This window comes from Globicephala melas, chromosome 14 (assembly GCF_963455315.2).
Source record: "Globicephala melas chromosome 14, mGloMel1.2, whole genome shotgun sequence".
NCBI classification, from domain to species: Eukaryota; Metazoa; Chordata; class Mammalia; order Artiodactyla; family Delphinidae; genus Globicephala; species Globicephala melas.
In genome coordinates, this window is record NC_083327.1 from 14,680,893 (window position 1) to 14,691,852 (window position 10,960).

The 10,960-nt window shown below is 39.8% G+C and overlaps 1 protein-coding gene across 2 annotated transcripts in view; it reads left to right on the forward strand.

Moving 5' to 3' along the window:
- The window catches only part of TTK (TTK protein kinase), a 69,454-nt gene extending 65,746 nt beyond the window's left edge, over nucleotides 1-3,708 (forward strand). For both annotated transcript variants that reach the window (XM_060283545.1, XM_060283546.1), the window contains 2 exons: nucleotides 255-352; nucleotides 2,054-3,708. In XM_060283545.1, coding sequence (XP_060139528.1) covers nucleotides 255-352; nucleotides 2,054-2,140 — 185 coding nt within the window. In that variant the 3' untranslated portion in view covers nucleotides 2,141-3,708. The remainder of the gene's footprint in view (nucleotides 1-254; nucleotides 353-2,053) is intronic.
- The last annotated feature ends 7,252 nt before the right edge of the window (nucleotides 3,709-10,960 follow it).

The window sequence follows — 10,960 nt, forward strand, 5'->3', positions numbered from 1 at the left end:
CTTCTGGCTGCTCTCCTCCTGCCTGCCTCCTTCCTTAAGGATATTCCTTAATGCTAAATACTAAAATAAATGAGATCACCTTTCTCTACCTGCTGGCATTCATTTTTACCTATCCTAGGTAAGGGGCTATGATCAGTGATAAGTTACAAGAATGCCAGTTATTGTGCTTTTAAACAGAATACATATTTATATATGAACTTATATTTTTCTTATTTGATACCAGTGTGCTATTGATTATATATATTATTTTACAGGGAACCAGATGGCTAAGGGAACCACTGAAGAAATGAAATATGTTCTGGGCCAACTTGTTGGCCTGAATTCTCCTAACTCCATTTTGAAAACTGCTAAAGTATGTCTATTCTTTGTCTACACTAATTTTAATTGTTTTGTATAATTTAGTGAGTTAGACACTTAAACAGGTAATGCAAAGGAAAGTTGGCCCAATCATCAGATCAGCTATGAAGTGTGTTTCTGTATTTAGATACTTAACATGTACTTTTTGACAAATATAGATTTATTTGATTTATATTCTTACTGTGCAGACAGCACAATTGAAAATGGATTGTCATATAGGGTGCATTGAAAAGACTGCTGTTGGGTCTCAACTGGAATAAATTCAATAAGGAATCTTAAATCAACACCATTTTTAACACAGCTTTTGAATTCATTTTTTTCTAGCCAACTTTATTTTTAAACCATCGTAGAGAAATCACAGTACTTGTCACATGTAATGACTTCTGTGAGGCTGTATATAGCAGTCAGTACATTTCTCAAAGCAAATGTCTCAAATCTTTTAGTCTCCCAATGCCTCTTTATATCTATACCATAATTTTTTGGATCTCACTGACATCAAACACCTAGTCATTTCCAGAACACTAGGTATGCTTATTGACTTTAGTTACTAGTTATATATATCAGTTATAACATTATTGTAAAATTATGGGAGCTTAAACTAAAATCACTGTTAGCTCTATGGATAGGGATAACACCAATCTAAGATGTTAAGAACTTGGATACAGTTTTGGAGGAATTTACTATATATTCACCATTATATTTGTATCCATATGATATAAGATAAATTTTTTCTTAAATTTTCTCAAGTTCTGATAGCTAAATCAATGGCTTTAGGAATTGAAATTGGACAAAATTTGTTTTGTAATTTTTCTCTATGTTTCATATCTCTATGTTTTAAATTTCTACCAGTGTATTGTTTAAAGTCTTTTATAAATAAAATTGAGGTGGGTTACCTTTATCACTAAGGTTATGTGTTCCTTGATGGCAAAGATACCTTTCATCTTCATAAATTAGATGTTGGCTTAGCCTTAAGTCCTTTACTAAATATGTAGATTTTAATATAGCTAATTATACTTATTTGTATAGCAGTTGTATTTTTTTTAAATGTCTTCCATTCTTTAGTTTAAATATCAGCTGAAAGTATATTTCCTGATGAGCGTATTTTACAGTATAGGAATTTATCTAAGACTGGCTTTATTTAAGAAAAAGTAAGGTATCTTGTAATAACCTATAATGAAAAAGCATATGAAAAACAATATATAGAGAGAGGGATAGATAGATACAGATATAGATACAATCTGAATCACTTAGCTGTACACCAGACACTAACACAATATTATAAATCAGCTGTACTTCAATTTTTAAAAAAAGTTTTGCTATGCAATATTGTACATCAACTATACTTCAATAAAAATAAACAATTTAAAAAGAGGTTTGTTGAAACAGAAAAGAAAAAGAAAAAGTAAGGGAGATTAAGAAGGCCTTGAGGATGCATATATATGCTTATAAATAACTATGTTACATTTTTCTTACAGAAAGATTGATCTGCATTGCATGATCGCTGATTCTTAGGCCAAGCTAGCTGTTTAAAAATTTTTCATTATCTCCAATAGTGTATAAAATAAGTTCCTAATTATAAGAACAAGGGAGAAATTTGTTACATATTAGAAGATGTGGAGTTAAACCATTGTTAATCTGATATGGTAATACATTGAATTTTAAAAGTTATAAATCAGATGTGTGTTTTTAATTTCAGACTTTATATGAGCACTATAGTGGTGGTGAGAGCCATGATTCCTGTTCATCATCCAAGACTTTGGAAAAAAAATGGGGAAAAAAATGATTTGCACCTACTCATAAACTGTCAGGTATCACCTGTAAAATATATTGGACTGTTATACTCTTGATTCTGTGTGGAAATCTACTCCTGAAGACAACTTCACTCTGAAATGTCATTGGCAGAAAAATTCAGTGGATTATCCTCAAAAGAAAACTGTAAAAAACCACTAATGACACTGTATGTACTAAATTGTAGAATTGTTTTCTCTTTTGTGCTTCCCTGTAAATCTAATCTATTTGATATCATTTTCACATTTGGAATACTGGGTGAAAAGTGGAAATATTTTCTGAAGAACTATGTAAATAGGCTTTGTATAGTATAAAATGACACTAAAATGTCAAAGTTGTAGAACTGTTTTCTTCAAGCAAATATATTGTTGGTGAGGCAACAGAATTCTTAATAAAAATGGATTAAGGGGAAACATGAGAGTAGACCTTAGTAAATTAACTTTGGGGGAAAAAAATTCCAGCGTGTTCAAATTCTAAAATAGATTTCCAGTTGTTTTATGGCACTGATAATACTCCAGCATTTTAGGGCTTCACTTGGCTTTCTTAATTCTCCGTTTCATTCTTCATAGTATCTATTGTTTTGGGTGTTCAGAGTATCATGCTGGATTCTAAGATGTAGTCTGTATAGGGCATGACCTCAATTGTACGACTTGCTTGGTAATGAGTAATTACAAATGTGGTCCCAGAATTTCTGAGTCTGAATCGAACAGATTACTTAAGGATATTACCATGTAGTATTCTTTTCCCCAAATTTTTCTTTAGCTTTTAAAACAGTTTTAGAGTCTCAGCAAAATTGAGGGGAAGGTGCAGAGATTTCCCATTTAACCCCTGCCCCACACATGCACAGCCTCCCCCATTACCAACATCCCCACCAGAGTGGTACTTTTGTTACATTTAAGGAACCTACGTTGACGCCCTGTAATAATCACCCGAAGTCTATAGTATACATATACCTAGTTCACTCTTGGTGGTGCATGTTCTAGGGATTCGGACAAATGTATAATAGCATGCATCTATCATTATACTATTGTAAAAATATTTTCAGTGCCTGAAAAATTCACTGTGCTCCACCTATTCATCCCTCCCCTACCCCCAACCCCTGGGAACCACTGATCTTTTTACTGTTTCCATAGTTTTGCCCTTTCTAGAATGTCATATAGCTGGAATTATACAGTACATAGCCTTTCAGATTAGCTTCTTTCACTTAGCAATGTGCACTTAGTAACATGCACCTCCATGTCTTTTCATGGCTTGAGAGCTCATTTCTTTTTAGTGCCTAGTAGTATTCCATTGTCTGGATGGACCACAGTTTATCCATTCACCTCCTGAAGGACGTCTTGGTTGCTTCCAGTTTTTGGCAATTATGAATAAAGCTGCTGTAAACATCTGTGTGCAGGGCTTTGTGTGGTGTTCAGCTTCAGAGGAGTTGACTACCAAGGAGCATGACTGATGGATTATATGGTAAGAGTATGTCTAGTTCTGTAACAAAGTGCCAAACGGTCTTGCACAGTGGCTGTGCCGTTGTGCATTGTCTCCCGCAGTAAGTGAGCGTTCCTGTTGCTCCACATCCTCGCCAGCATTTGGTGTTGTCAGTGTTCCAGATCTGGGTCACTCTAGTAGATGTGTTGTGGTATCTCATTGTTTTTTTTTTTTGTTTTTTTTTTGCAGTACATGGGCCTCTCACTGTTGTGGCCTCCTCCGTTGCGGAGCACAGGCTCCAGAGGTGCAGGCTCAGCGGCCATGGCTCACGGGCCCAGCCGCTCCGCGGCATGTGGGATCTTCCCGGACCAGGGCACGAACCCATGTCCCCTGCATCGGCAGGCGGACTCTCAACCACTGCGCCACCAGGGAAGCCCCCTCATTGTTGTTTTAATTTGCATTTCCCTGATGACAGCTGATGTGTGGAGCATTGTTTCATATACTTACGTGCCATCCACCTGATACCTTCTTTAGTGAGATCTTTGCTTCTTTGTCAAAGATCTATTAACTATATTTATGGGGTTCTATTTCTGGGCCGTCCATTCTGTTCCATTGATCAATTTAGCTTTTCCTTCACCAATACCACGCTGTCTTGATTACTGTCACTTTACAGTAAGTCTTGAAGTCAGGTGGTGTCAATCCTCCAACTTTGTTCTTCTCCTTCAGTAGTGTGTTGGCTGTTCTGGGGGGTTTTGCCATTTCACGTAGACTTAAAATCTGTTTGTCAGTATCCCCAAGTAACTTGCTGGAATTTTGATTGGGATTATATTGAATCCCAATTGTAGATCAAATTGGGAAGAACTGACATCTTGACAGTATTGAGTCTTCCTGTCCAAGAACATGGACTGTTTCTCCATTTATTTAGTTCTTCCTTGATTTCATTCTTCAGAGTTTTGTAGTTTTCCTCATATAGACCTTGTACATACATTGTTAGATTTGTACATGAATATTTCATTTTGGGGCCTGCTAATGTAAATGGCATTGTGTTTTTCATTTCAAATTCCACTTCTTCTTTGCTGTTATATAGGAAAATGATTGACATTTATATATTAACCTTGTATCCTGCAGTGTTGCTATAGTTGCTTATTTGTTCCAGGAGTGGTTTTATGGATTCTTTTGGATTTTCTACGTACATGATAACGTCATCTGCAAACAGGACAGTTTTATTTCTTCCTTCCCAATCTGTATACCTTTTATTTCTTCTTATTGCGGTAGGTAATCCTTCCAGTATGATGTTGGAAGGAGTGACGCCAAGTCTTTGCCTTGTTTTTGGTCTTAGTGGGAAAACCTCAAGTTTTTATTAAGTATGATGTTTGCTGTATGTTTTTTATAGATATTCTTTATCAAATTAAGAAAGTTCTCTGTTTCTAGCTTGCTGAAAGTTTTTATCGTGAATGGGTGTTGGATTTTGTCAAATGCTTTTTCCGCATCGATCAATAATGGTCATGTGATTTATCTTTTCTTAGCCTGTTGATGTGATGTGTTATTGTGTGTTATTATAACTGACACCATCTTGGGCCCTTCTAGTTTCTCCTGTCCTGCTGCTGACCCTGCGCAGGATTGCACTCTGTCTTGTTTCCAAGCACCTACCCCCCATACCCTAAGTTAACTATAAAATTGTCCCAGTGGCCCCTGGCATGCCGAGTGCAGCTGTGAATGCTTCCGGGTCATTATCTGTCCAATCCCAATCCCACCCTATGATTAAATTACCATAAAATAAACTGGTCCGCTGATTGTATGGATCAGTTTGTCCGTCTCAAGATGCCTTTCCAGCTCAGTGGGCACTTTTCATTTCTTCCGTCCTCTAGCAATTACATTAATTGATTTTTGAATGTTGAACCAGTCTTGCATATCTGGGATAAATCCCACTTGGTTGTGGTTTATCATTTTTTTATACATTCTCTCTTAAAATTACCCCTTGAAAGTGACACCCTTTACTTCCACTCACAATTCATTGGCTAAAGAATTTACATGGTTAAATGTAATAACCATGTGTTCAAAAGAAAAAGAAAAAAAGAGCTAGAAATATATGATGAACAGCACCAATTAAAATTTATCAGAAGATATAGCAATACTCTTTTATTTTGCTTCAATCAAGGATTCCTACCCTGTAGTTCAGGGCCTCCCAGGACTACTGAGTATTGAGTGGCACAAAGAGAATAGAAGTATTCTATTTTCTTACGTCACTTTGGAGGGGTTTTATTTTATGCTACTTTCCCGAAGTAGTTACAAACAACTTGGGGATGCTCTCCATGAATCTTCTCCTTTCTCTTCCTTCTTTTCTTTCTTCCTTCCTTCCTCTCTCCTCTACTTCTCCACTTTTACCTTTGGAGAAAGTGTATTGTACCGAAGAGGAAAATGTATGAGTAATTCCACTACTTAGTTGCTTAATAGTTAAAGTAAGAAATAACCTTTATTGGGTTACAATGTTTGTAGAGCTATAATAATGTAAAAATTATGTATAGAATACATATAATATATACATAATCTGTATGCTATGTTATTAGAAATATACAAAATTAGTGCATTTGAGAGAATAAGGTCAGAAAGGCCTCTATAGGCACAGATAGGGTAAGGAGGAGGTGATTGTAGATGGCCGTTCACATTCTGACACAGTTGGCACTCAAGTAAGTGAAGCAGAGTGCCCAGCCCACACTCTGTTACAAAGTCTCCTTGGCACTGGAGCAAGTGAAGCAGAGGGCCCAGCCCAAACTCTGTTACAAAGTCTCCACTTAGTTTAAGGCTACTATATGTTATGTCCTTATAGGATATCTAATATGTCGGAGGTACAATATGCTTTTTTCAAAGCATGTGCCAGTGAAGAAAAATGATAACTAGTCACAGAGCAATGGTGGGCTAGCTAACTCTAGCCGGGAGAAAAGTCTAGTGGAGTCTGTGGTGATGGTGGGGCTGGGTGGGGGGTATTGAAAGCAGGGAGAGGAGTGAGATTCTTTGGAGAAGGGTTAGGAGCCATATCTGGGGAGGCTCGAGCATGCTGCCTCTCTTCTCTTCCGTGGGACCGATCATCCCAAATAAACCTGGGACGTTGCCTCCTCCAGTTCATTTCTTTTGATAAATGGAAAGCAGTCATAGATGGAGGCTTTTCCTTGTGCATCTGTCATTTAGTGGGTTGGTTTTTCTTTTTAATTTTTATTTTATAGTGGAGTCTAGTTGATTTACAATGCTGTGTTAGTTTCAGGTGTACAGCACAGTGATTCAGTTATACATGTACATGCATCTATTCTTTTTCAGATTCCTTTCTCATATAGGTTATTATAGAGTATTGAGTAGAGTTCCCTGTGCTCTACAGTAGGTCCTTGTGGACTATCTAGTTTGTTCATTTAGTGTGTTTTTTTGTTTTGTTTTGTTTTTTTGCGGTACGCGGGCCTCTCACTGTTGTGGCCTCTCCCGTTGCGGAGCACAGTCTCCGGACGCGCAGGCTCAGCGGCCATGGCTCACGGGCCCAGCCGCTCCACAGCATGTGGGATCTTCCCGGACCCGGGCACGAACCCGTGTCCCCTGCATCGGCAGGTGGACTCTCAACCACTGCGCCACCAGGGAAGCCCCATTTAGTGTGTTTTTTAATGTTATTATAAAAGGAAAAAGGTCTCCTCTTTTTTTTGGGGGGGGTGTACCACAGTTTGTGGGATCTTAGTTCCCTGACCAGGGATTGAACCCAGGCCCTCAGCACTGAGGGCGTGGAGTCCTAACCACTGGACCGCCAGGGAATTCCTTTTTTTTTTTTTTCCTTGAAAATAGTCTCATCTTAATCCAGTTGAAAAGTAAGTAGAAAGAAGCATAAGTTACACCTAATCCCAGCACCCTGAGTTAGTTACTGATAACATTTGGCATATCTGCACAATTGAGATAATATGTTAATAACTTTATACTCCTGTTTTTTCACCTACCTTTCTCATAGGCATTTTCCTAAGTCATTTAAACCTTTCATAAATGTAATTTTAATTCCTATGAAATGTCCTATCACGTGAATATACAAACATATTTCCTTATTTTTTATTTTGTGTAAAATAATTCAGAATAAACCTTAACAAAGCTGTTTTGTTTTTAAAGAATGGAAGTTAATGTTTGTCCAAAAACATAACTAATAATATAAATCCACAAATAAATAAACATCGTGACACCATCTTTGTTCAAATGTCAGTTTGCTAATGAGACCCTCCTTAAACAGCATATTTAAAATCATAATCCCCCGTTCCCTGTACTCCATAATCCCCTTACTTTCTTTATTACTTATAATAGTATTTATCCTTCTAACATTCTCTATAATTGATTTTTTACTGTTCATCTCCCTCCATTGTAATACCAGTCCCAGAATGCAAACCTTTTTATTGGTTTTGTTCACTCCTGTATCCCCAGCGCTGAACACAGTGTCTGGCCTGTAGTTGCCACTTGATACATCCTGGTTGGAAACATGAATAAAAGCTTTTCTTCCTGGAAAGGGAGAATTATAAGACATTTCTTACGGAGGATATACAATAGGAGCCGTTTTAGCAAACCGTGGCTAGCCCAGCAGACGGCTGTAATAACCCCTAGAGCACTAGACAAGATGAGATGTCCTTGATGGCGATCACCTGTTCAGCGTGACCTGGTTTGCGACACTGGTATTCAAGGAGCCAAGGATGTTCACAGGGGCAGACCCTTCTTCCAGGCGTGCCCTTGACTGATAGGATTGCACACAGAATCAGGATCTGCCTTTCCACAGAGGCGTTACAGGACACGGTCCCAGATGCAGTATTTCTGTGTTCAAATAAATGAAGTACACTGAAGTCTCTGCCCCTGGGTGCTTATTTCTGTGTTTCTCCTCTTCCTAAGATATGAAGGGAATTTTTTTTTTTTTTTTTTTTTTTTTGCTGTAGCCCAGATGTCCTGGCATTGACTTTCTAGTCTGCGCTGACGCCACAGGAGAGCAAACGCTTGGAAGTTTGACAGGAACAACGGGCAAGCAGTGAGCCTGTGTGTGCCCACAGCTCTGGGAAGCAGGTGAGGGCGGGGACCATCGTTCCCCGACTCTGAGGGGCTCCCTGGCTCTCTCTCGCATGCAGACTCCCCAGAACTGACTGCTTGTCACCCCCAGATGCTCTCCCCACCCCAGGCTGAGGCTCGCTCTGCTCCACGCGCTTGGCTGGCTGGAGAGGGCCCCCTTGTGGTAGGAGCGGAGATGCCGCTCACCCCAGAAATTTGGAAGCCAGGCTTAGTGCGTCAAAGTTCACAGCCCCCAGGCCAGTGTGGCATAGCAGCGACAGCAGTTGTGGTTCTGGTCCTGGGCAAGAATTTCTGGTTTGGGTGTGAGTCTGCATAAATGACTCACTTGAAACAATGCTGTAGGGCTCAGCCAGGGACTGGCTTGCTAAGTGGGTCAGGTCAGGTTGAAAGACATTGGCAATCACAGGTTACCCAATCTGTCTGGGTCACTGCCCAGACCACTTTCCTTGCATTCTTGCAAATCTTTGTGTTTATTTTGTCCTCATCAGCTGGTCCGTGCTGCTTAATCTTCTATGACTGGGGGCAACGGAACAAGCAGGAAGGGATCAATTCAAGCAGCCACTGCTTATAACAAAGACTGATTTTGTATCTTCTGATAATCAGGACAGCTCTACGTCCAACATTCTCCTTTTTTGTTGTTTTTCCTTGCCATTTCAGTCCACAGATTGAAAGTCTAAACAGTTTTGTCTCCCTTTTTCCCTGCTTTTCCCATACCTATCCCAACCACGTGCCGATTTCTTTCCTGATTCCCTCCTATTTTTTCACTCCTCACTTTGTAAGCTGAGTGATTCTGGCATTCGTGAACCTCCAGGAGCCGGGGAATTGCTTCCTCCCTGAGTTCACCTTCTTAGAATGGTATCATTCGGGCCACTCTGTGTCACTCTGTAGATGAAGAAACTGAGCCCTGAAAGTTAACAACTTGCCCAGTGATGCACTGCTGTTTATTTTCACAGTGGAAACTAGAATCCAGATCTTCTGACTCGACCATCCTAGGCCTCTTATTTTTTCTTTAAATCTCTACAGCTTTAAAAAATAATAACTACTAATTTTTAAGAGTCTATATTATATGAATCTTTATTTTATCTAGGTGAGAATAATTAATACCTAACTTGATCCCAAATTTTCAGAAGTGAGACCTAATTCTAAAAAATGTTTAATAACTGAGATGAACTGAAATAATGATGTAAAAGCAATTGTCACACTGACTAGCATAGGCTTGGCCTTTAATGCCGGTCTGTTCTTCTGAACTTTGAAGTATAATTCAGATCCTCACCTGAAAGTTTCTCCATATCCTTTGTTTGCATCATTAAGGGCACTGGCTTTGAAGTTATTCAGATCTGAATTTGAACCCCAGCTGTGTCATGTACTGTGTAATTTTCCCCTAGCTCTTTAATCTCTGCATGCCTTGGTTTTTCCACCTACGAAATGAAACTCATAAAACCGTGCGTGATTGAGCAGTAAATGTCATGATGCTTCAAAGCACTTAGCACAATGTCAGACATTTAACAAGTGCTTAATAAATGTGGGTTATTTTGGGCTTCCCTGGTGGCGCAGTGGTTGAGAGTCCGCCTGCCGATGCAGGGGACACGGGTTCGTGCCCGGGTCTGGGAAGATCCCACATGCCGCGGAGCGGCTGGGCCCGTGAGCCATGGCCGCTGAGCCTGCACGTCTGGAGCCTGTGCTCCGCAGCGGGAGAGGCCACAACAGTGAGAGGCCTGCATATTGCAAAAAAAAAAAAAAAAAATTGTAGATACACAACTTTTCCATAATTTATTTGTGACTGCTGAAGAAGACAGCTCAGGCACAGAGGGCAGTCAGCAGTGGGCAGTGGAAGAAGTGGAGAACTAGATATTTATTTAGATATAATCTCACTGATATTCTCATTGTACAAATGAGGAAACGGGCCCAAAACTGTTCTAAGACTTACCCAAAGTCTTACTGCTCGTGGGTGCATTTCTTTTTTAATTGATGTTTATTATTATTTTTTTTTTGCGGTACGCGGGCCCCTCACTGTTGTGGCCTCTCCCGTTGTGGAGCACAGGCTCCGGACGCTCAGCCTCAGCGGCCACGGCTCACAGGCCCAGCCGCTCCGTGGCATGTGGGATCCTCCTGGACCGGGGCACGAACCTGCGTTCCCTGCGTCGGCAGACGGACTCTCAACCACTGTGCCACCAGGGAAGCCCGTCATGGGTGCATTTTAATATACACAAATGAGCTTCTTGCCCCACATCATGTGATTCTGATGATTAGATAGTGCATCTATTCCTTGACTTTGCCCCTTCTTGTGAGACTAAACAAATATTCACAGAGAAGCATTCAAGGATGTTCATGA